The following is a 24,916-nucleotide window of genomic DNA, read 5'->3' as shown; positions in this document are numbered from 1 at the left end:
GCAGTGAGCCGGGATCGTGTCACTGCACTCCAGCCTGGCGACAGAGCCCTTATGAATCTGAGGTAGCCCTTACAAAAATTCATTTAATTATAAGAAAATACAAACTGGCCAGGCACGGTGGCTCACGCCTATAATTCCAGCACTTTGGGAGGCAGAGGTAGGTGGATTGCCTGAGGTCTGGAGTTCAAGACCAGCCTGACCAACATGGTGAAACCCAACTCTACTAAAAATACAAAAATTAGCTGGACGTGGTGGCAGAAGAATCACTTGAACGCGGGAGGCGGAGGTTGCAGTGAGCTGAGATTGTGCCACTGCACTCCAGCCTGGGCGACAGAGTGAGACTCCATCTCAAAAAAAAAAAAAAAAAAGAAAAAAGAAAAGAAAAAAGAGAAAAAAGAAAAAGAATATACAAACTAACAAAAACAATTAAAAATTGTCAATTTTTTTTTAAGATGGAGTTTCACTCTTGTTGCCTAGGCTGGAGTGCACTGGCGCGATCTTGGCTCACACCAACCTCCGCCTCCCGGGTTCAAGCAATTCTCCCGCCTCAGGCTCCTGAGTAGTTGGGATTACAGGCATGTGCCACCATGCCCGGCTAATTTTGTAGTTTTAGTAGAGACGGGGGTTTCTCCATGTTGGCCTGGCCGGTCTTGAACTCTCGACCTCAGGTGATCTGCCTACCTAGGCCTCCCAAAGTGCTGGAATTACAGGCATGAGCCACCGTGCCTGGCCAAAAATTGTTAATTTAAAAAAAACAATAAAAAGAGTCAGCCGGGCGTTGTGGCTCAAGCCTATAATCCCAACACTTTGGGAGGCCGAGGGGGGCGGATTACCTGAGGTCAGGAGTTTCAGACCAGCCTGGCCAACATGGTGAAACCTTGTCTCTACTAAAAATACACAAATTAGCCAGGCATGGTGGCACACACCTGTAATCCCAGCTATTCAGGAGCTGAGACAGGAGAATTGCTTCAGCCCAGGAGACGGCGGCTGCAGTGAGCCAAGATCGTGCCATGGCACTCCAGCCTGGCCAACAGAGTGAGACTGTCTCAAAAAAAATAAAAATAAAAGTAAAAAAAAAAATAAAAATCCCCCCATATATTTGCAAATTATATATCTAATAACAGACTTATATCCAAATGCATAAAGAACTATTACAACCCAACAATAAAAAGACTAACAACCCAGTTTAAAAATGAACAGAGGATCTGAATAGACATTACTCCAAAGAAAATATACAAATGGCCAAAAAGCACATGAAAAAGATGCTCAGCATCATTAGTCACTAGGCAAATGCAAATCAAAACAATGAGACACCACTTCACACCCATTACACAATGGCTACAATTAAAATAGACAACGAGTACTGGAGAGGATGAGGAGAAACTGAAACCTCATTTAAGTTGCTGGTGAGAATTTAAAATAGTGCAGTTGCTTTGGGAAATCTGGTATTTCCTCAAAAGGTCAAATACAGGGGTACGATATGACCCAGCAACTCTACCCCTAGGTATATACCCAAGAGAAATGAAAACACAGCCCACACAAAAATTTATACATGAACTATTGTTCTGCTTATTCATAACAACCAAAAAGTAGAAACTATGTAAATGTCCACCAACTAATGAATGGCTATAAAATATGTGATATGGCCATCCAGAAAAGGAATATTTGACAATAAAAAGGAACAAAGTTGACTAGGCGCGGTGCGGTGGCTCACGCCTGTAATCCCAGCACTTTTGGAGGTCAAGGCAGGTGGATCACCTGAGGTCAGGAGTTCGAAACCAGCCTGGTTAACATAGCCCTAGACCATGGCAAAACCCCATCTCTACTAAAAACACAAAAACTAGCCAGGCATGGTGGTAGCACACACCTGTAATCCCAGCTACTAAGGAGGCTGAGGCAGAAGAACTGCTTGAACCCAGTGGGTGGAGGTTGCAGTGAGCCAAGATTGTGCCACTGCACTCCAGCCTGGGTGACAGAGCGGGATTCCACCTAAAAAAAAAAAAAAGAGGAGGCCAGGCACGGTGGCTCATGCCTGTAATCCCAGCACTTTGGGAGGCCGAGGCAGGCAGATCACAAGGTCAGGAGATCGAGACCATCCTGGCTAACAAGGTGAAACCCTGTCTCTATTAAAAATACAAAAAATTAGCCGGGCGTGGTGGCGGCGCCCTGTAGTCCCAGCTACTTGGAAGGCTGAGGCAGGAGAATGGTGTGAACCCGGGAAGCGGAGCTTGCAGTGAGCGGAGATTGCACCACTGCACTCCAGCCTGGGGGACAGAGCAAGACTCTGTCTCAAAAAAAAAAAAAAAAAAAAAAAAAGAGGAATAAAGTATATAGCAAACATGGTTCATGGACCTTGAACCTTGAAAATATTATGCTAAGTGAAATAAGCCATCTGCAAAATGAAAACATATATTGTACAAGGACGGGTGCAGTGGCTCACGCCTGTAATCCCTGCACTTTGGGAGGCTGAGGCAGGCGGATCACCCAAGGTCAGGAGTTTGACCAGCCTGGCCAACATGATGAAACCCGGTCTCTACTAAAAATACAAAAAATTAGTCGGGCATGGTGGTGGGCGCCTGTAATACCAGCTACTTGGGAGTCTGAGGCGGAGGAATCGCTTGAACCTGGTAGGCAGAGGTTGCAGTAAGCTGAGATTGTGCCACTGCACTCCAACCTGGGCAACAAGAGGAAAACTCTGTCTCAAAAAAACAAAAAATAAAAAAAATATATATTGTACAATTGTATATTGTATATGGAAAATTCCGAATAGGCAAATCTATAGCAGTAGAAAGTGTAAGTGATAGCTGAGGGTTGAAGGAAAAGGGAGTATGACTGCTATCAGGTATAAAGTTTCTTTAAAAAATGTTGAAGGCTGAGCATGGTGGCTCACACTTGTAATCCCAGCACTTAGGGAGGCCAAGGCAGGAGGATAGCTTGAGATCAGGAGTTCAAGACCAGCCTGGTCAACATAGTGGGACCCCGTCTCCACAAAAACATAAAAAACTTAGCCGGGTGTGGTGGCACACGCCTGTAGTTCCAGCTACTCAGAAGACTAAAAAAGGAGGATCACTTAAGCCCCGGATGTTGAGGCTGCAGTGGGCTGAGATCACGCCACTACACTCCAGCCTGGGTACAGAGTGAGACCCTGTCTCAAAAAAAAAAAAATTCTAAAATTAGGCCAGGCTTGGTGGCTCGCACCTGTGACCCCAGCACTTTGGGAGGCCTAGGCAAGAGGATGGCATATGGCCAGTAGTTTGAAACCACCCTGAGCAACATAGTGAAGCTAGCTGCATCTCTTTTTATTTATTAATGAATGTTTCAAAATTAGATTTTGGTGATGGCCGCACAACTCTGTGAATATCCTAAAGACCACTGAAATGTAAACTTTAAAGCGTGAATCCTATAAAGCTCTTAAAGAAAAAGAAAAGGCTTATCAAACAGATTCCTAGTACAGAGCCCACTCTACCCCACCTCAGTCCCTGTGCTCTTGCAGCTCTGCCTTGCACACACACGTGCACACAAGTGCATATGTGTCTTGTTCATTTCTAATAAAATGGTTCTGTCCCAGGGACAGATGAAAGGAGGTGGTCACATAAAGCCCTCAATGTGGTGCCCCACCCAGGGAGAGAGCCCACATGTAGTGGAAATCCTTCTTCTCCACTCCACCTGTGACGAGTTCTAGATAAGCATCACCTTCTTCACTTAGCAAAAGGGGACAGGAATGATTCTGGGCGCATGCCTCAGGGCCCTGTAGGGCTTAGGTAAGGACCCCTAGGAGGGGCTGAGGACAAACCAGGTTCTTGCTCATGGCACTGATCCCTTCCACAGGAGCAGCTAGGGGCCTGAGCAAGCTTCCAGTAGGATTCACGGGGGCTGACAACAGATGGAAGGTGCCGGCAGTGAGGTCTGGGGCTAGAGGCTGGGCCTGCATCCCAAATGCCCTCCTTGTACCATGGACACACAGGAAGACCCAGACTGCTGCAGGCAAAGCCAACGGTGCCTGTGATCAATCAATGAGTAACCACCCCACCCCTACACCCTAGGACACCCAACAGAGAGGTTCCAGAGTCTGTCACACTCTCCTCTCCAAGGCTCTCTGCCAGAGGGGCTCCACTCACTAGGGCCTTACCCGGGTCTTGGCCTTCAGGAACACATGGCTCTCCATATCCTTGCTGGATTTACTGTGTGCCACGCCAGCTTTCCTCATGGCATCCTCACTGAAACACAAAAGGAGAAGAGGCGTTTGCACACACCAGTGAGTTCACCACTGTGGGGCCCTGGTCAACAGGCCCTGCACAAGCAGCTGCCCCTGGTGACAAGGTGCTATCAGACCCAGCACACCAGCCTGGCTGAGGTCCAGGAGACGAATATAGGAAGGGGCACTCAATAGAGAGCAACGACAGGCCACTGAGTGAGGGAGAGAGCGAGCAGGGTGATAGAAAAAAGGGACAGGAAAGATGGTCGCCATGAAGCAAAGAGAGAGCCCTGGCATGAGGGGGCAGGAGGCTAGCCCCTAGGGATGGCTCACAACCAGTTCAGGATCAAGGACTACTGGGTGGCCAGCTGGCCTCTATTTCCTGCTCTCTGAGTGGCCTGCGTTCCCCACGAACTCTGCCAGATGGTGTAGCACCCTGGTTCCAGATTTGCTTCCTCCTATAAAATGAAGGGGACACATGAAGTCACCTCTCAATTCCTCTCAAGGCTGTCTGTCCCCATGTGGGACAATGCAGGTCCTATATGTGGGATCAAAGAGACAAGCTTCTAGCTTAACTTCTAGCTAGCGACAAGAGGAGAAAGACCACATAAATGTGAAAAGTATCTTTAAAAACCGATTTACCAACAATTTTGTACCAAGATAGAATCCTATGAAGGGTTTTTCATCACACTGCTGCTCCACGGGGATAAAAAGTCATGTACGTCAGTTAAGCTGGACCCCCCTTGAATGCAGCACATGCTGCCCCACCCCACCCCACCCCCCACCTCCCACACTCACACACGGAAAGACAAAAACAAGTGTGCATCTGTTAGAAAGGCCTGGACCGTGGCTACCAGGGGCGGGCGGCTCTGGTCTGCTCATGGCCTGCCTTCTTCCTAGTGGGATGGGTCTCTTTCTTGCCTGGCCTCCCACCCTGGGTTTGCTGATAAAGAAACAAGTGGCCAGGTGCAGTGCCTCACGACTGTAATCCCAACACTTTGGGAGGCCAAGGCAGGTGGATCGTCTGAGGTCAAGAGTTCAAGACCAGCCTGACCAACATGGTGAAACCCCATCTCTATTAAAAATACAAAATTAGCCGGGTGTAGTGGTGCATGCCTGTAATCCCAGCTACGAAGGAGGCCGAGGCAGGAGAATTGCTTGAACCCAGGAGGTGGAGGTTGCAGTGAGCCGAGATCGCGCCATTGCACTCCAGCCTGGGTGACAGAGTGAGAAAAAAAAAGAAAAAAAGAAACAGGCTGGGTGCGGTGGCTCTCGCCTGTAATCCCAGCACTTTGGGAGGCCAAGGCGGGTGGATCACAAGGTCAGGAGATTGCGACCATCCTGGCTAACATGGTGAAACCCCGTCTCTACTAAAAATACAAAAAATTAGCTGGGCATGATGGCAGGCGCCTGTAGTCCCAGCTACTTGGGAGGCTGAGGCAGGAGAATGGCGTGAACCCGGGAAGCAGGGCTTGCAGTGAGCGGAGATCGCACCACTGCACTCCAGCCTAGGAGACAGTGCGAGACTCCGTCTCAAAAAAAAAAAAAAAAAAAAAGAAGCAAGCATATCAGGGCTCTGGGGGCCTTGCCTCTGAGTGAATTGAATAGGCCCAGTCCAGCCCATGCTAGAAAGCATTCCGACCACTCCAAACAGCAACCAGCTAACCTCAGGAAACTGAAGGAATGTACACACGGGGCTGCAGCAATACGACTGTGATTCTTAAAGACATCACAGAAAGAAGGTTTAATGCTCAGAGGTGCACACATCTGTCTTAACGTACAAAGAAAAACAAAATGACATTGACCTATCACCTTGCTAGATTCAAAAAGCATTCTTGGGCCGGGTACAGTGGCTCAGGTCTGTAATCCCAGCACTTTGGGAGGCCAAGGCAGGTGGATCACCTGAGGTCAGGAGTTTTGAGACCAGTCTAACATTACGAAACCCTGTTTCTACTAAAAATACAAAAATTAGTCCGGCATGGTGGCAGGCACCTGTGGTCCCAGCTACTCGGGAGGCTGAGGCAGGAGAATTGCTTGAACCCAGGAGGCAGAGGTTGCAGTGAGCTAAGACGGCACCACTGCACTCTAGCCTGGGCAACAGAATGAGACTCCTGCACTCCTGGAGTTCCTACCTCCCTGTCTGCTTCCTGAAGCCTGAATTGAGGCGAGGAGGCAGCAAGGGGTTCCTGCTCACAAGGCATCCAGGGGTGGAACAGAGAAGTAAGGGGAAAGGTCACCAGAGTCACAAAAGATGAGAGAGTTAACAATTCAGGAGGATAATGACAACCAGCTCACGCACGGTGCTGGGTCAGAGTTCTGGGGAAGCGAGGCATGGGTGGGCTGGGAGGACCCTGTGCGCATGCTCTCAGGTTGGCGCGGGGCTGGCTCTCCACACCCAGAGGCTGAGATGACAGCTGCTAGGCCCCAAGAGGTCAGTGAACATTTCTGATAGAAGTGGCTGCATAGGCCTGTTTCCTGAAGGTTGTCTCACCTGTGCCCCTCAAGGCAGGTATGCCCTTCAAGAGCATACCTGTTCTTCCCACCTTCCTTTTTTCTTTTTCTTTTGATTTTTGAGACAAGGTCTCGCTCTGTCACAGGTTCAGCGCAGTGGTGCAAACACAGCTCACTGCAGCTTCAAACTCCTGGGCTCAAGTATCCTTCCACCAAAGCCTCCCAGATAGCTGGGACTACAGGCATGTGCCACTATGCCTAGCTAATTTTTTTTATTTTTTACTTTTTTTGTAGAGACAGGGTCTTCCTTTGTTGCTCAGGCTGGTCTCAAACTCCTGGCCTTAAGTGATCCTCTACCTTGGCCTCCCAAAGCACTGGAACCAATAGGGAGACCCAGGGGAGAGCAATTGAAACAGCAGGGGAGCACTTGCAGGCCAAGCGGGACAGCCTGGAGGCTGGTTCTGTGAGGAGTGGGGAGGCTGTCGGTGGCGGATGTGACCAGGAGTCAGAGATAGAGAAGGTGCAGAAGAGTCTGGGAAGTGACAACCAGTTACACGGATGGGCCCTGTGCCCACCAACAGCGATCAGAGAGCAAAGCCAGGCTTGATACAAAAGCAGTCCTTTTGAGCTGCTACTGGCCATTTTTGAGAGTGTCAGCAGACTGGCAGGCCCCAGAGAGACACTGTCTTGGTGCAGCAGAAACACCTGGCACAGTCAGAGACAGGATCTAGAAACACAGCTTAGTGCAATAGCTTTGAGGTGATGGGATGACCAGGTTGAAGAAATGTGCTTGGTGAGCCGAAGGCAAGGTGGCACCATACACCAGGGGATGTGCTGGCGGATGAGCCCGTCCTGTCCTGGGTAACGTCACAGATGACGTGGACACCGTGAGCACCAACTGTCAGCTACTCAGAGCCTGAGGAGCATGGACCAAGCTGGAGGCCGGAAACAGGCAAGTCTTGACAGGCCAACACCAGGAAACTGAGCTGGGATAAATGTCCACTTCTGCATGAGCTTCAGGGGGTCAGAGTGGGGCCGAGGAGCAAGGTGCTCCTCCAGTAAGGCCAGGGCTCTGAACAGCAGCACTGTGCAATGTCACTCCCACATCTCCTCCACAGCATCCACCCATGGAGGCCCAGCAGGTTTGGTGGCCAGTTAGACCCTATGCGGTTTGCAGTTCTGTCAACCGTATTTTTAAAAACGTCTTTGCTCCTGTTTCTAGTTTGAAGATCATGTGCCACAAAAGAGATAAAGTGAAAAAGAACCCAGGAACTCTGCAGCTAATCCCCCACACTTCCTCGCTGATGCCTGCCCTTTCCTCTCCAGCTGGCCTGGCGCTTTTCAGAGGCATCCCCTGCCTGGGCATTGACTCCTTGAGGGCACCCATTTCACACTCATGCTGAGGTCAAGTCCCCTTCCTTCCTCCCTTAGACCTAACACGCCTGCTGTGGGAGGCTGCAGGCAGGACCCAGGCCCACCTTCAGAACAGGACTGGCTGCTCCCAAAGCCCCCTTCTGATCTCCCTAAGCTGGGCTCTGCCGCCATCCCCAGCATGCCTTCCTGAGCAGCCAGACCCGAATGGGTCTCTGTCTCCTGAAAACAAAACCCTTCAAGCCACTGTCACGAAATGAAAGGAAACTATCACACAAGGAGACAGCCCCAAACATGGAGCAAGGAGCACAGCCTCAGACAAAGAAGAGAGAACCAACCTGTCACGGTGAGCTCTGCCCCAACACAAGCAAGCCCGGAAGACGAGGGCCCGTCCAGCCAGATGAGGGCAGGGAGCAGACTGGTGTCAGCTCACAAGGGAAGACCCTCGATGACTGTCCTGCCACAGTCCTGTCCAACATAAGCAACAGGTTCGAAAACAGTACAGGCCTATGAGGTGGCCGCCGAAGAACCCAAGGCTGCCTGGGCGGTGTTCACACTAGCTGACGAAGGGGGCGGGGAGCCACTCCCTGTTTGCAACCAGCCAGACCTCTGAACACAAGGGTTGTTATCTGCTCAGAGCACACAGTCCCTTGCTGTGAACTGGGCTCCCATGCTCTGCCTTGGGCCATGGTCTAGCTGGTTGCCATAGCTATGTCTCTGCATTCAGTCAGGGTTCAACTGGTATCTAGCTTAGACAGAAGCCTCCCAGGGGACCGATTCATCATTACAGGCCCTTGGAGCTCCCCCACCAGGGGGTCTGAGGATGTCCTACTGTCCAGAACTGTCCCCAGAACATGGTGTGTCTTAATGGCGTAATGTCTTAATGGTGTGTCTTCATCTCCCAGCACCAAGTGCCCATCCCAGAAACTTGGGAACCCCCTTCACTTTCTGACTGCCGCCTTTAATTCTCCAAAGTTCCAATCTTTGCCCCAACTCCCACTGCACCTGTGGCAATTCCTCCCAAAAGGCCTCTGTCTCCCGTTCCCATTCCTATCCCCACGGCCTCACCAGCTCCCCAGGTCACATGACTGCCAGTGAGCAACTGCCACTGAGTGTGGGAAGCAACCTGAGCCCCTGCTTGCCTTGAGCCTCGCTCCTCACCAGCAGGGCAGGCAGCCTGTCCAGAAGGCCACCGAGGGACCTACTCCTGCACCTGCCCCATACACTCTCCCCAGGGCCCCGGGGACAATGACCTACTGTCTGGCACATTAACTGACTATCCCACCCTGCTCCCACCCAGGCACCCCTGCTGTCAGCTGCACAGAAATCCTGTAGCCACCTCACCCATGTCTGTGGCACTTCCTGGAGGAATCTCTGGTTCCCGTGTGCCAGTCCCACTATACCAAGAACACCCTGAGAGCAGAGACAACGGCGTCCACTTTTGTGTGCAGCAGGCAGTCATCACTGCCAGGCAAAATAACTGGCTCTTTTTAACACAAGGAGTGGTACTGTCATGCATTTTGATGGGACACGACGTGCAGAACGGAGAATCAGCGTGGCAGCCATGGGGGAAACCAGGCTCAAACAAGCACGTCCTGGCAGTGGAGGACAGGGTGCCTGGGGGAAGGCGTGTGCTGGGGCAGGCAGCTGGGCCTGGCAGGAAGCAGACAGAGGAGGAGGGGCCTGGGCTCAAATTCCAACCTAGCCACTCACCAGCTCTCCGTCTTGGGAGAGGCACTCCCTCCCCCAAAGCGTGGCCTCTTCATAAAGGAGGGCTCTGAGAGGCTGTGGCCAGGATGAAGGTGCACAGAGAGGACCAGGCAGTGAGGACAGGCCCAGTGTTGGCTGGGTCTACAGGGCTTCTGCCCAGCATGGGCCTGTTGTTCCTCACCTCCTTCCTATTCCAAATTGGGAAACTCTGTCAACAAGAGCCCAGTCCCAGTCCTTGTAATCTGAATGAGACTAAGATAAAGCAAAAAACTGGCAAACTGAGCATCCTAGGGAAGGAGCACAGGGCATCAAGCTCAAAGCCTGCTAAGGCCAGTGAGGCCTGAGGTAAGCTGCCCCAGTCTGCCCTCAACCCATCTGGGAGCGCCTCCCTGTCCTTCCTTTGCACAGACAGTGGGGACAGTGCCAACCTCACAGGTGGCCCTGAGGATGACAGTAGTTAATATTATAAGGCACTGGACATACAGGAAGTGCTAGGTATGCATTAAAGAAATAAGTCAGGCAACAACCTGCCCAAATGTGCAACAGGACAGCATCCCAAAACACCTCCACCATGTGTTGAGGTTATTGTCGCCCCCTCCCTAGCAGACGATGGACTAATGAGCATGTGCAGCTCCCTCAGGCAGAGCCACCCTCCCACTGGAGCTCTGAGTCACCTGCAGTGTACCCTGAGGCCAGCCCCACAGCCCACAGGAAGGACACTCACACAGGCATGTTGATGAGGCATGAACTGGCCTCCCCACCCCAACTCCCGCTCTGCTCCGCTCCACGCCCTGAATCTTCCCCCCACACCCACCCTGGTTCTCACCAAGGACCCTCTCCCCTCTGAATGAGGCCTCTCCCCTGACCCCACCCTCTTTACCACTGCTCCCCCTGCCACACTGCCAGGCCCCCTTCCCTGGTCTAACTACTTTCCCATTGCTGAATGCGGGCATGAATTCCCAGGACGGCCAGCTCCTCTGTCCTCCTGCTGGTGTCTAAAGCAGGAAGGTGCTTTCCTCCCTGGGGCACAGACTCACCCTCCTGACCTCAGGGGGACAGGATGATTCCTTCTAGCCATTTATGGGACAGATTTATGTTCTGCTCCAAGGAAACTTCTGTGAGTTTCTTCTATTTTTGAGAAACACAACACCTATCAATCAAGTGAACTCTCATAGGGCGGAATAAATTTTTGGCAGCTCCACTTCACCCCACCCAAGAAGCCTCCTGGTAAATTGCTGCCTGTGTGTGCAGTCTGCTTGCCCACCTGGGACAGGAGCCCACAGCTTGTACGTGGGCCCCTTATCCTATGTGTTGAAAACCTAAATCACAGAGGACCAAAAGACAACAGAAGGAGAGTTAGACAATATCAGGATGATGGTTTCCTAAGCATGTCACCAGAAGCAGACACCATAAAGGAAAAAAGATTTTCCCATATTAAACAAAAGATTGGGGCTAGGTGTGGTGGTTCACACCTGTAATCCCAGCAATCTGGGAGGCAGAGGAAGGTGGATCACTTGAGGTCAGGAGTTCGAGACCAGCCTGGCCAACATGGTGAAACCCGTCTCTACTAAAAATACAAAAATTAGCTGAGCACGGTAGCTCACACCTGTAATCCCAGCACTTTGGGAGCCAAGGCAGGTGGATCACCTGTGGTCAGGAGTTCAAGACCAGACTGGCCAACGTGGTGAAACCCCATCTCTACTAAAAATACAAAAAATTAGCCGGGCATGGTGCCTGCAATCCCAGCTACTTGGAAGGCTGAGGTAGGAGAATGGTTTGAACCCGGGAGGCGGAGGTTGCAGTGAGCCGAGATCCTGCCACTGCACCCCAGCCTGGGCAACAGGAGTGAAACTCGGTCTGGAAAATAAAAAATAAAAATACAAAAATTAGCCAGGCATGGTGGTGTGCGCTATAATCCCAGTTACTTGGGAGGCTGAGGCAGGAGAATCGCTTGAACCTGGGAGATAAGGGTTGCAGTGAGCCAAGATCAAGCCATTGCACTCCAGCCTGGGCAACAAGAGTAAAACTCTAACTCATATATATAAAAATTAGCTGGGCATGGTGGTGTGTGGCTGTAATCCCAGTTACTTGGGAAGCTGAGGCAAGATAATTGCTTGAACCAGGGAGGTGGAGGCTGCAGTGAGCCGAGATAGCACCACTGCACTCCAGTCTGGGTAACAGAGTGAGACTCTGTCTCTAAATAAATAAATAACAAATATGAACCTCCAAGTTGAAATGAGGGACCATATCTGCACATTTAATTCCCTTCTATCCTAAAACCACGGAAAAAAAAAGGAAGAATGGAAATGGTCGCCTCAACAGTCTTTTAGAAGCTGGAAAGCTGATGGCCCAGTGGTAATGTACACAGCAAGAGGACCAAGAAACCAGAGTCCTAAGTAACACTGAGGAGGGGGAGAGCCCTAGGTCTTTGCCAGGTTGTGGCCAGGCTGCAACACGTGCTCTGGGACAGAGGGTTAAAGCTGTCCCTGTATCCCCCACACCCCAATTTCACACTGTGGGTAGCTGCTCCTACACCAGGTGACCACAGGAGGTATACTCTTTGGAAAAGCATGAAACAGATAGTCACTGGATGAGGGGATCAACCACCCAGTTGAAAAGGCACAGATAGGACACTGAGAGAGGTGGACTGCGTGGTCATCTGTGCTCTGGTCTGAGTGACTAGATTGATGCACACTAACTGCCGAGACCCACTGGCCCATCAGCCTCCTCCATCCCAGTGAGCAGCAGGCTGGCAGCCAGGCCTTCACCCATAGCCCGGTGTCTGGAAGACCATGCTCTAGGGCAGGGTCTCCAATCCCTGGGCCACAGACCAGTACAGGTCTGTGGGCTGTTAGAAACCAGGCCTCACAGCAGTAGGTGAGCAAGCATTACCGTCTGAGGTCCGCCTCCTGTCAGATCAGTGGTGGCATCGGATTCTCATAGGAGCACAAACCCCACTATGAACTGTGCATGTGAGGGATCCAGGTCGCACACTCCTTATGAGAGTCTAAAGCCTGATGATCTGAGGTGGAACAATTTCATCCTAAAACCATCCTCATCTGCCAGTCTGTAGAAAAATTGTCTTCTGTGAAACCGGTCCTTGGTGCCAAAAATGTTGGGGACCATTGTTCTGGAGGAAGGACTCAGAATCTGCAGCCAGATGAGCCTTCAGTGAAGTTCCCAGTCAATAAGCTTCACGTGCTGGAAGAGACTCCTAGGCTTTGGAGGGCCCCTCTCAGAGTGAGCAACCAGCCAAGGGCAGCCAAATGCCATTAACATGGCCAATAAAGACCCCAAAAGAAAAGAGTAACTTAAGGTAACAGAAATTCAGCAAGAAGGAAATGTAGAATTTATTAGGCCAGGTGTAGTGGTTCACACCTGTAATCTCAGTACTTTCAGAGGCTGAGATGAGAGGATCACTTGAGGTCAGGAGTTTGATTTTGTTGCTTTTTTTTTTTTTTGAGACGGAGTCCCGCTCTGTTGCCCAGGCTGGAGTACAGTGGCATGATCTTGGCTCACTGCAACCTCCACCTCCCAGGTTCAAGTGATTCTTCTGCCTCAGCCTCCCAAGTAGCTGGGACTATAGGCGCGTGTTACCATGCCCAGCTAATTTTTGTATTTTTAGTAGAGACGGGGTTTCACCATATTGACCAGGCTGGTCTCGAACTCTTGACCTTGTGATCTGCCCGCCTTGGCCTCCCAAAGTGCTGGGATTACGGGTGTGAGCCACCACATCCGGCTGAGGTCAGGAGTTTGAGACCAGCCTGGGCAACATCACAAGATCCCATCTCTACAAAAAATAAAAATACTTGCCAGGAGTGGTGGTGCATGCCTATAGTCCCAGCTACTTGGGAGGCTGAGGTGGGAGGATCACTTGAGCCCAGGAGTTCGAGGCCACAGTGAGCCATGAACACATCACTGCATTCCAGACTGGGCAATAAAGTGAAAATTTACCAAAAAAACAGAATTTATTATAATACATATAAATATTATACTACATTGTATCCATTTAACAGGAACCGGTGCTATAAAAAGGGAAAAGTCAGATTATGAAAAAGGAAAAAAAGGAGTTCTTGGAAATAAAAGCATGTTAGCAGTGAAAGGTCAAAGACAAAATTGTGGAAATCACTTAGAGAGCAGAGCTAAAAGAAAAAGAGATAGAAAACAGGAGATAAAAGATAAAATTAGAGGCCCAAAGAGTGAACATTAAACACTCCAGCAGAGGAAGTGTAGGGAGTGAGATTCCCCTGAAATGACTCAAGGGAACTTCCCGAGTAGAGCAGGACTTGAGTTTGGGGATCAAGGCAAGTCACTGTGAGGCTCAGAGCCAGCACCTCAGGAGAAAGACAAGGCCAGCACAAGGGCAGCACAGTGGAACGTCATTTTAAATCCCCCAGTTAGCATGTCCCACCAGGGGGCCTAGATGCACCCAAACTGGCATGGTCTCCAGAAAGTTAATTCCCAGGAGTCCCTTCTCAGGAAACTAGCAGAATAAGGGAATAAATCACAAAGGATGAGACACGGGATATAGGAAACAAGGGACCCAGCAAAGGAGGGCAACAGTCCTAGTCTGGACAGACAAACAACAGACAAGCACGCTGAGAGCTGTCACACCATGCCTGCGGCCACTGCCTAGAGGATTCCAGAAGGGAGGTCCAAGAGGGTCACCGCCCACCTCCTTTGGGAGGCCAAAGTGGGTGGATCACTTGAGACCACAGGTTTGAACTGAAACTGACAGACAGCCCACTCGCACTAAGCCTGAAGATAACTGTACTGAGAGACAACCGGAAAATAAAGGAAGAATAGGAATAGATACACAGAAAACTGGGCAAACAGTGTTCAAAAGGCAATTCTTTCCTAGGAAAAAAGTTAACAAGCAATTGCAGTACACCACTCTGCTCAGCTCTGAATATCATTTGTGTAGGCAGAAAACATAAACATTCATTACTGATTTATGCAGAAAGTAAAATACTGGAAGAATGAGGGAGGAGAAGCAGAGATAATGGCGATGGAAGGGAGCTACAGAGCAAGCCAACAGATAAATGTAAAATGCCAAGTTTCAAGAGCGGCACGCGCCTATTACCTAGAATCAGAGGTATATGCCAGAAGAAAGCTCAGATGTAAAGGCAGTTGCTACCTCTGGGGAGAACTGGCAGAGTTGGAACCACAGTAGTTTCTTGTCTTTTTACAGTTTATGTGATATATTATGTTGATAAAATTTAAAGTAATTAAAAATTAAATGAGGCTGAGAGTGGTGGCTCATGCTTGAGCCCAGGAGTTCAAGACAGGCCTGGGCAATATAGTGAAACCCCATCTCTACAAAAAATACAACAACTTAGCCAGTTATAGTGGTACATGCCTGCAGTCCCAGCAACTTGGGGGCTGAGGTGGGAGGATTTCTTGAGCCCAGGAGGCGGAGGCTGCAGCAAGCCGAGATCGTGTCACTACACTACAGCCTAGGTAAAAGGGTAAGACCCTGTCTCAAAAAAAAAAAAATTTTTTTAATAAAATTAAATGACAAAATGCACATAAAGAGTGTCATAGAGAAATACTCAGCAAACAATAGCTATTAAGAAGGGTCATGTGGCCGGGTGCAGTGGCTCACACCTGTAATCCCAACATTTCGGGAAGCTGAGATGGGTGGATCACCTGAGGTGGGGAGTTTGAGACCAGCCTGAACAACATGGAGAAAACCCGTTTCTACTGAAAATACAAAATTAGCCAGGTGTGGTGGCACATGCCTGTAAACTCAGCTACTCATTTGGCTGAGGCAGGAGAATCGCTTGAACCCGGGAGGCAGAGGCTGCAGTGAGCCGAGATCGCGCCACTGCACTCCAGCCTGGGTGACAGAGCTAGACTCCATCTCAAAACAAAAAAACAAAAAACCTGCCACATATTCCTTCTGCAAGTGGTCCCACAGTCAGCGCATGGATGGAGTTGGAAGGGACCTCCAGGTGAGTGAGGCCAATGGCACAGGCAAAGCAGTTCCTCCCACCCCCGCCAATCTGAGAGGTGCCTTCTGGCTCAAAGGCCTCACCACACTCCCAGCCAGAAAAGCCCCTTCTCTGTCCTCCACCAGTGCAGGGCTTGTTCTCATCTAGCCTTCTGACCTTCACGAGGTCTCTAGACAGCTATAGGGTGGCATCTCACACTGTCCCTAGACTTCTTCCAATCCTGCAGCCAATTTACTGCCCCACTGCCCAGGTGGTTTCATCTCTAAGGCAGGAAATGATGAGATACCGATTGTTTAGTCATCAATGTACCCAAAGCAAACACATGGCCTCTCCACCTCTCAGGTAGCTGAGAGCACATTTGTCAAACTGTATCCCAAACAGACTGCAACTTTTCCTTTACTGGAACTTCTACATTCTGGTTCTTTTGCTTTTTAAAGAAACATAAAAGTGTTTTTTAACAAGATAAAAATATATACTTCAGAATTTAACTCTCCACCCACATGTAGGAATGGATATTTTGGTCTTGCAGAAAGAAAATCTCGAATCATACCAATACAGGAGACTTCAAACACTGTACACCCCTCTGGACTGCTTGATGACACTTTCTTGCCTCTATTCTCAAGATCTCTCAACTCCCAGTAAACGAGATCATTGAAAGAACTAACCTGCAGAAAAGGCTGCTGTTCTTCAAACTGTGTGCTATTGTCTAAGCTAGTTCAGAAGAATACATGAGCTTCCTTCACATACCCCAATCTGTTGATTTGACTTCTAAAGAACCAGCAGAGCTGGAAAGGCCTTGAGATCTCTGTCCTGGTGCTGGCCTGGGGCTTCCCTAGGTCTAGCCTGAAAGTGTCCCCACTCACCAGCAGGAAAGCATGTGGCAAGGATGAGATCTGCCAACCCAAATGCTGATCTCACATGGCTCTGTGGTATTTGGTGGAGGTGGGGAAGCTCGATCTTTTAGAGATCTGCACTCAAGTACTCATAGTTGAAATCATCTGGTGTCTGGGATGTGATTTAAAATAGTCCAGGAGGTGGTGAGGAAGGGTGGGTGAAGCAACACTGGCCATATGTTGCTAACTCTCAAAGTAGTTGGGAGACCATTTTTCTATTATCTCTACTTCTGGGAACACTTGAAAAAGTCCATAACAAACTTTTTTTTTTTTAAAAAAAGGAAGTCAAATGCTTATCTCAAGCCTGTGGGATGACTGTGCATGATCCACACCTCATGTGAACCTGGCCTGTGAGCATGCAGGTCCCAGCCAGACTCCATCCTGGGAGAGAACACAACTTAAGCCATGGGAAACCTGTAACTCAAAACTGAACTCACAGTCACAGCCTAGTTTCAGTTTAAAAATACATGTGTATATGCATTTACATATTTAAAATGCATACATATCAAGCTATAAGCACACACAGGACTGGTGGAAATATATCAATATGTCAGTAACAGCCAGCTCTGGGGAGAGAGTATGGAAAACACCTTCCTGTTTTTCAGTCCTCTACAATGTTATCTGGAATGGAATGAAGTACTACACCCACAAGTCCTGAAGCTACTGACCAAAAAAGGAGGGAGAGACGGGACCAGGGATGCCATGACTGGAGTCTGATGGTTTCCACCATGCCCCATCCTCTCATCCCACAGTCTTTCTTCACATCTGCTCTGCCCACCACAGCCCTGCTCTGGAGTTCTCTGCTCTGCCCCTTCTGCCATCCCCACCTAGGCAGATGGGTTTCATCCAGCCTCCAGGGCGGCCCACCCACTTGTTCCTGCAGCAGGCTGCTCTTCCCAGGTTTGCTTCCCCATCTCCCACTGGCTGTTGGAAATTTCACCCGCACCCACTCCGCACATCATCACCTTACACCCAGCCCTCAGATCAGTAGAGAGGCTGCGGCAGGAGAACTGGTGGAGTGCATACCAGTGGCTTCCTCCTCCCTTCCTCCTGCAAATTCATAGACACATGCACACAGAACACGAGCATTCACACATGGAATCACCAAATCCTACCACTTATTTCCTTGTGGGCTCCCTCCCTCCTAGATCATCCTTTCCACTCCTTTTTTTCTTTTTTTAAATCATCTTTTCCATTCCTACTGTCACTGCACCCAGTAAATTTCAATGTGCATTCAAAATCAATGACAGAGCCTGTTATAAAGGCAGGTTCCTTGACAATGCCAGGTGTTGGCAAGGATGTCTAGCAAGTGGAACTCCCTCACATTTTGCTGGTGGGAATGTAAACTAGTACCACTTGGAAAGAGTGTTCAGCAGAATATGCTAAGAGACACATCCCCTGACCCAGCCCTCTATTTAACTTCTAGGTGCACAGCCCAGAGAATTAAGTGCATATATTCATCAGAAGACATGACCAAAGTCATTCCTGGTGTTGCCTTCATGTAGCCAACACCTGGAACTAACACCAAAGTTCATTAGGCACAAAACAAAAAAGTAATCTGGAACAGAGTCCTCCATGGAATAACACATCATAAACAAGAACAGGCTGGGCACGGTGGCTCACGCCTATAAGCCCAGTATGTTGGGAGGCCAAGGCAGGTGGATCACCTGAGGTCAGGAGTTCAACACCAGCCTGCCCAACATGGCGAAACCCCATCTCTACTAAAAATACAAAAATTAGCCAGGCACGGTGGTACACGCCTGTAGTCCCAGCTACTCTGGAGGCTGAGGTAGGTGAATCACGTGGAGGCGGAGGTTGCAGTGAGCTGAGATTGAGCCACTGCACTCCAGCGTAGGCAACAGAGCAAGACTCTGTCTCAAAAACAGATAGATAGATAAATAAGGCTGGGCATGGTGGCTCACACCTGTAATCCCAGCACTTTGGGAGGCTGAGGTCGGGGATCACGGGGTCAGGAGATCGAGAGCATCCCAGCTAATACGGTGAAACCCCAACTCTACTAAAAAACTACAAAAAAAATTAGCCATTTGTGGTGGCAGGTGCCTGTAGTCCCAGCTACTCGGGAGGCTGAGGCAGGAGAATGGTATGAACCTGGGAGGCAGAGCTTGCAGTGAGCCAAGATCGGGCCACTGCACTTCAGCCTGGGCAACAGAGCAAGACTCCGTCTCAAAAAAAAAAAAAAAAAAAAAAGGCTGGGCACGGTGGCTCACTTCTGTAATCCCAGCACTTTGGGAGGCCAAGGTGGGTGGATCCCCTGAGGTCAGGAGTTCGAGACCAGCCTGGCCAACATGGTAAAACCCCATCTCTACTAAAAATACAAAAATTAAGGGCTGGGCGAGGTGGCTCACACCTGTAATTCCAGCACTTTGGGAGGCTGAGGTGGGCAGATCATGAGGTCAGGAGATGGAGACCATCCTGGCTAACACGGTGAAACCCCGTCTCTACTAAAAATACAAAAAAATTAGCCAGGCATGGTGGCGGGCGCCTACAGTCCCAGCTACTCAGAGGCTGAGGAAGGAGAATGGCATGAACCCAGGAGGCGGAGTTTGCAGTGAGCCGAGATCACACCACTGACTCCAGCCTGGGTGACACAGCAAGACTCCATCTCAAAAAATCAAATGAAATAAAAATACAAAAATTAGCCAGGTATGGTGGTGTGTGCCTATAATCCCAGCTCCTCGGGAGGCTGAGGCAGGAGAATTGCTGGAACCTAGGAGGCAGAGGTTGCAGAGAGCCAACATTGTGCTACTGCACTCCAGCCTGGGTAACAGAGTGAGACTCTGTCTCAAAAAAAAAAAAAAAGAACTGCTGCTGCCTGTGAGGATAAATTTCACACATGATGCACACGATTGTACAGAGGCCTATAATCCCAGCACTCTGGGAGGCTGAAGCAGGTGGACTGCTTGAGCCCAGGAACTCGAGACCAGCCTGGGAAACATGGCAAAACCCCATTTCTACAAAAAACACAAAAATTAGCAGGGCGTGGGGGTGAGCACATGTAGTACCAGCTACTGGGGAGGCTGAGGTGGGAAGATTGCTTGAGCCCAGGAGATCGAGACTGCAGTGAGCCAAGATTGCACTATTGCACGCTACCCTGGGCAATAGGGCAGACCCCGTCTCAAAAAAAAAAAGATGGCACAGAGTGTGATTGCAGAGATTCCAAATGTCTCCCTGGCCATGGAAGTCAGAAGAGTGGTGCAGTTTGCCCTGGCTGGATGCAAATCTGAGGAGTATGAACAGTTCTCTGGTGGCACACTCAAGACTGGAGGCATGTGTATCGTTTACTGTGATAGGGATTATACCTCAATTTAAATACCCCATGAAATAAGCAAGAGCTTTGAGCCCCGTGCCCCAGGACCCTGCCCTGTCCTTTGGTTGGCCTGAACGCCTACTACAGAGCACTTGACAGGGACTTCTCCCTCACATGAATGAAAGCAGACTGACACCACTTGCAGGACGTATGGTGACCTACTGGGGCTTCTGAGGACGAACCCTGAGTTCCATTTCACAACAGGGGCTCCATCTCACACATGGCAGCCAGATCACTTCCTCAAAGGTCATGTCTGATGAGGAAGACTGAAAGGAAGCTTGGAAAGAGCAGAAGAGAAGGGCAGCAGGGACGTGGGATGAGTCACTTCTTAACCTACAAGCACTGCCTTCACCAAGCCCCAAGAGCCCACCAACACAAGAAGGAACAAGGGGGTACTCAGGCTGGGAAGAACAGAAGTTCCAGGGGTGGGGGTCTTGCTGGTCCCCTGCCTTTGGCCCAGATGTCCCTCATTCCCCTTCAACCCTCCAGCTCACACTTCACTCTTATGTGAGCCCCTATCTCTCCCCCAGATTCATAGGCACAGAGCTCAGAGAAGATGCTGGGGCCAAGGATTAAAACAAATCCTGCCAAAGAGAAGGGCCAGTTAAAAAAAATTTTTTAAAAAGACAGAAACAAATAAAAGGAAACAGAGTCCAGAAGGAGGGGGCCCCCAGGGAGTATGGGAAGATGGTATAAGTGAGAACGAGCTGGTGAATCCCAGGGAAGAGGATGCCTGAGTGCTTTTACTGTCCCTGCAACTCTCTGTACATTTGAAATATTCTCAAAATAAAAAGCTCAGGCCGGGTGCAATGGTTCACACCTGTAATCCCAGCACTTTGGGAGGACGAGGCAGGCAGATCACCTAAGGTCAGAAGTTTGAGACCAGCTTGGCCAACATGGTGAAATCCCCATCTGTAATAAAAATACAAAAATTAGCCAGGTGTGGTGGTACAGGCCTGTAATCCCAGCTACTCAGGAGCCTGAGGCACGAGAATTGATTGAACTCATAAGGTGGAGGTTGCAGTAAGCCAAGGTCATGCCACTGCACTCCAGCCTGGGCAACAGAGCGAGACTGTCTCAAAAAAACATATATAAATAAAAATAAAAACACCCTCAAAATAAGGAGACATGGGGCTTGGAAAAAAGGTAAACCATCTTCTCCAAGGACTCACTGCCCTAAATAACAGTTACTGCACATCAAGCTGCTTAACCCAATCACGGGGCCTCTATTAACAGCCCTGCACCTAGGCTAGAGAGTCATTACTAAAGTTGAGGCGAACATCTCCCTTACAGGGTGACCGTTTAGAGGTAATTACGCCTTGGCTCTTATTCTATTCCCGTTTGTTCTCTAGCCCGTACTCCCCTTTGTCTTTAAATAAATGTCTCAGGGCCAGGCACAGTGGCTCACATTTGTAATCCCAGCACTTTGGGAGGCGGAGGCAGCAGATCGCTCAAGCCCAGGAGTTGGAGACCAGCCAACATGGCAAAACCCTGTCTCTACAAAAAATACACAAATTAGCCGGGCATGGTGGCACACACCTGTGGTCCCAGCTACTTGGGAGGCTGATGTGGGAGGATCGCTTGAGCCCTGGAAGTGGAGGTTGCAGCGAGCCACAATCACGCTACTGCACTCCAGCCTGAGTGACAGAGTGAGACCCTGCCAAATAAATAAATAAATAAATAAATAAATAAATAAATGTATGTCTCAAAAAGAAAATCAACCATCACAAGCTGTGAGGGAAAAAAAAGTTCAAAATGAGAAGTTCAGAATGGTTTAGGTAGCACTGACAGACAAAACCATGGCAGGCTTTAATTAAAGCCAGCACTGCTTTCCACAACCCTACATATAATTATTATGTACTTCATCTAGGCCAAGATATTGTGCAAAGAACTACAAGAGACACAGAGCTATGGTTCCAGGTACCACACTCAAGGAATTTCCAATGCTGTTGGCAAGGCAAAAAATAGTTAATCTGTTCAGTTCATGTTAGGATGCACTCAATGAGGGCTCTGGAGCCACCATAGGCTGAGCTAACCATCAGGGGTCAACTGGAGGGGATGAAGCCAAGGTCAAAGCTTCACCAGAGAAAGTCACAGAGACAGAGGAAGAGCCAGTCACTACAGCATCCAGAGAGGGCATGGTGTGGCACAAAGCTCTCGTGCCAATATGAAGAAAAGTAACTTGGAAGGACAGTGTCAAACTGAAAGGGAAAGGGCCTCAAGCTCCCTTGCACAGATGGAAAGGATGGAATCATCTTGGGAAGGCTGGTCTGGCATTGAGGGTCCAGGTGAGAGAGGTCACATATCCTGAATACAGAGCACACAGTGATTCTCCACCTCAGATAACTAGCTATAGCCACCTCACTTACAGACAGGTCCACCCTATCTAAAGATTTCTGATGACAAAAGCAATATGCATTCATTCTTGACAAAAATACACACAGGTATACATGTAGTGAAAATTACATGGAAAATTAAAATCATGGCTGGGCACAGTGGCTAACGCCTATAATCCCACCACTTTGGGAGGCCGAGGTGGGCGGATCATTTGGGGCCAGGAGTTTGAGACCAGCCTGGCCAATATAATGAAACCCCATCTCTACTAAAAATACAAAAATTAGCTGGGTGTGGTTTCGCGCGCCTGTAATCCCAGCTACTCAGGAGGCTGAGGCAGAGAATCGCTTGAACCTGGGAGGCGGAGGCTGCAATGAGGCAAGATCACGCCACTGCACGCCAGCCTGGGCGACAGAGCGAGACTCCATCTGAAACAAAGAAAAAATTAAAATCATTCATAACAGTTAAAGACATCTGTTTAATAAAACTCAGCCTGTACCATGCATCCTGCTTGGTAACAAGCACTTGTCGATGTTGACGCCTTATGGCAGTCCCTCCCGTCAATGTCAACAGCAGCACAGAGCCCATCGCCTGCAGCTACAACTCTAACCAAGCTCCCACTGTTGGTCTGTTTCACACATCCCACTCCTGAGACAATGATGTGGCAATGAGCATCCTCATCACCATCAGGCTTTGAATACTTTCCTGATTGTGCCCTTGGAGGAAATAGACATTTTAAGGTACTGGTATAAACAGTATTGCCAAAAGGCCTTCCAGAAAAAATGGCTCTAATTTAAGTGTCCCCAGCTGAGCTGGCTGGTTGCCTGCATCTTCCTGTGGTGCTTCTGCCATCTCTACCTGAGGTGAATGTCCCCTCAGGACAGCCCCCATCACCATAGCAGCTGAATGGGCCTATAACAGTACTCAGAAAACTGGCACTGGACAGACTTACCAATCCCCCTGCTATAGCACTCCTGAGAGGCAGGAAATGATTGATTCAAGTTCCTGCCCTGAGAAGTTCAGACCAGGAGGAGATAAGCCTTCAAACAACCGAAGGGCAACCTAGAAACTCCTCACCAAGCCTGTGAAAAGAGCAAGGGGGTGGGGGCAGTGAGAAGAGCACGGGGGTGGGGGCAGCGGAAGGCCCAGCCTCCTTGGAGAACGGCTGCACCACTCAGTCATGGAAAGGAAGGATCTTTGAGGCAGGCGAAAAAACTGGATGAAGAGCAGGGAGCAAGAACTGAGATTGTCTGAGGGTCCACTGCCAGTTTGGTATGATGGAGCACAGGTCAAGGAACTGGCAGGCAGGTGCAGACGCTGCAGGAAGGGTCAAGACTAAGAACAGAATCCACAGACAGTGGGCAGCCACTAAAACACTCTGGGCATCAAAATAACTGGGGAGGACCAGGAGTAGTGGCTCATGCCTGTAATCCAACACTTTGGGAGGCAAAGGCAGGAGGATCACTTGAAGCCAAGAGTTCAAGGCCAGCCTGGGCAACAAACCAAGACCTGGTCTCTACCAAAAAAAAAAAAAAAAAAAAAAAAAAAAGAAAATTAGCCAGCCCATGGTGGCACCTGCCCTTAGTCTCAGCTATTTGGGAAGCTAAGGCAGGAAGATCACTTAAGCCCAGGAGTTGGAGGCTGCAGTGAACTATGATCGTACCGCTGCACTGGGGAACAGAGCAAGACCTTTTCTCAAAAAAAAGTAATAATAATTGTGTGGCAATCAAGTACATGAAACAAGAGTTGATAATCACTGAAGCAGAGTGGTGGCTATATGGACACAGGGGTCTTTATTCTATTTGGTTTTGTGACTTAAATTTTTCATTTGGAATTTTAAAAAATTCATTAAAATTCCTTAAAATGTTTTCCCTCCAGATATTTAACAGAAATTACTGTCCCAAGGAATGCTTTAAAGGGGGCTAGTACCCCACAGCCCTGCCATGATAGTGGCAGGGAGATAACCATGTGGTCATGGTCCTTCCTACCTTGGGATGCCCAGCATGGGTCCTTGACTGGCCACAGACACAGACAGCATCACAAACAGCAGTAACAGCTGGAAGACCTCTGGTCAGGGTGGATGTCAGGGCCTGCAACTGTGGTAGGCACGTGGGGTCACTTACAAAAGGGACCTGGTAGGGCTGGGGGCTAAGGTCTGAGGGGTACTGGTTGGCAGAGGCCGAAGATCAAAGGGGCTTGCCGGCTGGCTCTTCCTCTGCTGTTAGGGTCCAATGACCCACGGGAGCTGCTAAAGTTATAAAGAAGCCACCAGCATCAGGCCTCTTTACCGGGTCTCCCAGTACATTTGGCTTGGGTTAACTTTGAGCCGCTCCTCTCGCTCCCCCATTCCCAACAGCCTGCAACCTCTCTTTCCAAAATTAAAAGGTGGTTTGGGCCGAGCACAGTGACTCACGCCTGTAATCCCAGCACTTTGGGAGGCCGAGGTGGGTGGATTACCTGAGCTCAGGAGTTCGAGGCCAGTCTGGCCAACATGGTGAAACCCCATCTCTACTAAAATACAAAAAATTAGCCAGGGATGGTGGCAGGATCCTGCAATCCCAGCTACTCGGGAGGCTGAGGCAGGAGAATCGCCTGAACCTGGGAGATGGGGGTTGCAGTGAGCCGAGATCATGCCACTGCACTCCAGCCCGGGCAACAAGAGTGAAACTCCATCTTAAAA

The 24,916-nt window shown here is 49.5% G+C and overlaps 1 protein-coding gene across 6 annotated transcripts in view; it reads right to left on the bottom strand.

The window, feature by feature from the left end:
* Positions 1–24,916, bottom strand: part of MED15 (mediator complex subunit 15) — an 86,729-nt gene that overhangs the window by 52,623 nt on the left and 9,190 nt on the right. For 5 of the 6 annotated variants that reach the window (XM_025400727.1, XM_025400728.1, XM_025400732.1 and 2 more), the window contains exon 2: positions 4,130–4,217. In XM_025400727.1, coding sequence (XP_025256512.1) covers positions 4,130–4,217 — 88 coding nt within the window. Of the gene's footprint in view, positions 1–4,129; positions 4,218–16,346; positions 16,561–24,916 lie in introns of those variants that run through there. The other variant, XM_025400731.1, reaches the window with a different exon arrangement.

Source organism: Theropithecus gelada, chromosome 10 (assembly GCF_003255815.1).
Source record: "Theropithecus gelada isolate Dixy chromosome 10, Tgel_1.0, whole genome shotgun sequence".
NCBI lineage: Eukaryota > Metazoa > Chordata > Mammalia > Primates > Cercopithecidae > Theropithecus > Theropithecus gelada.
Note: the sequence above shows the minus strand (reverse complement) of the source record. Positions and strands in the feature narration are given on the sequence as shown.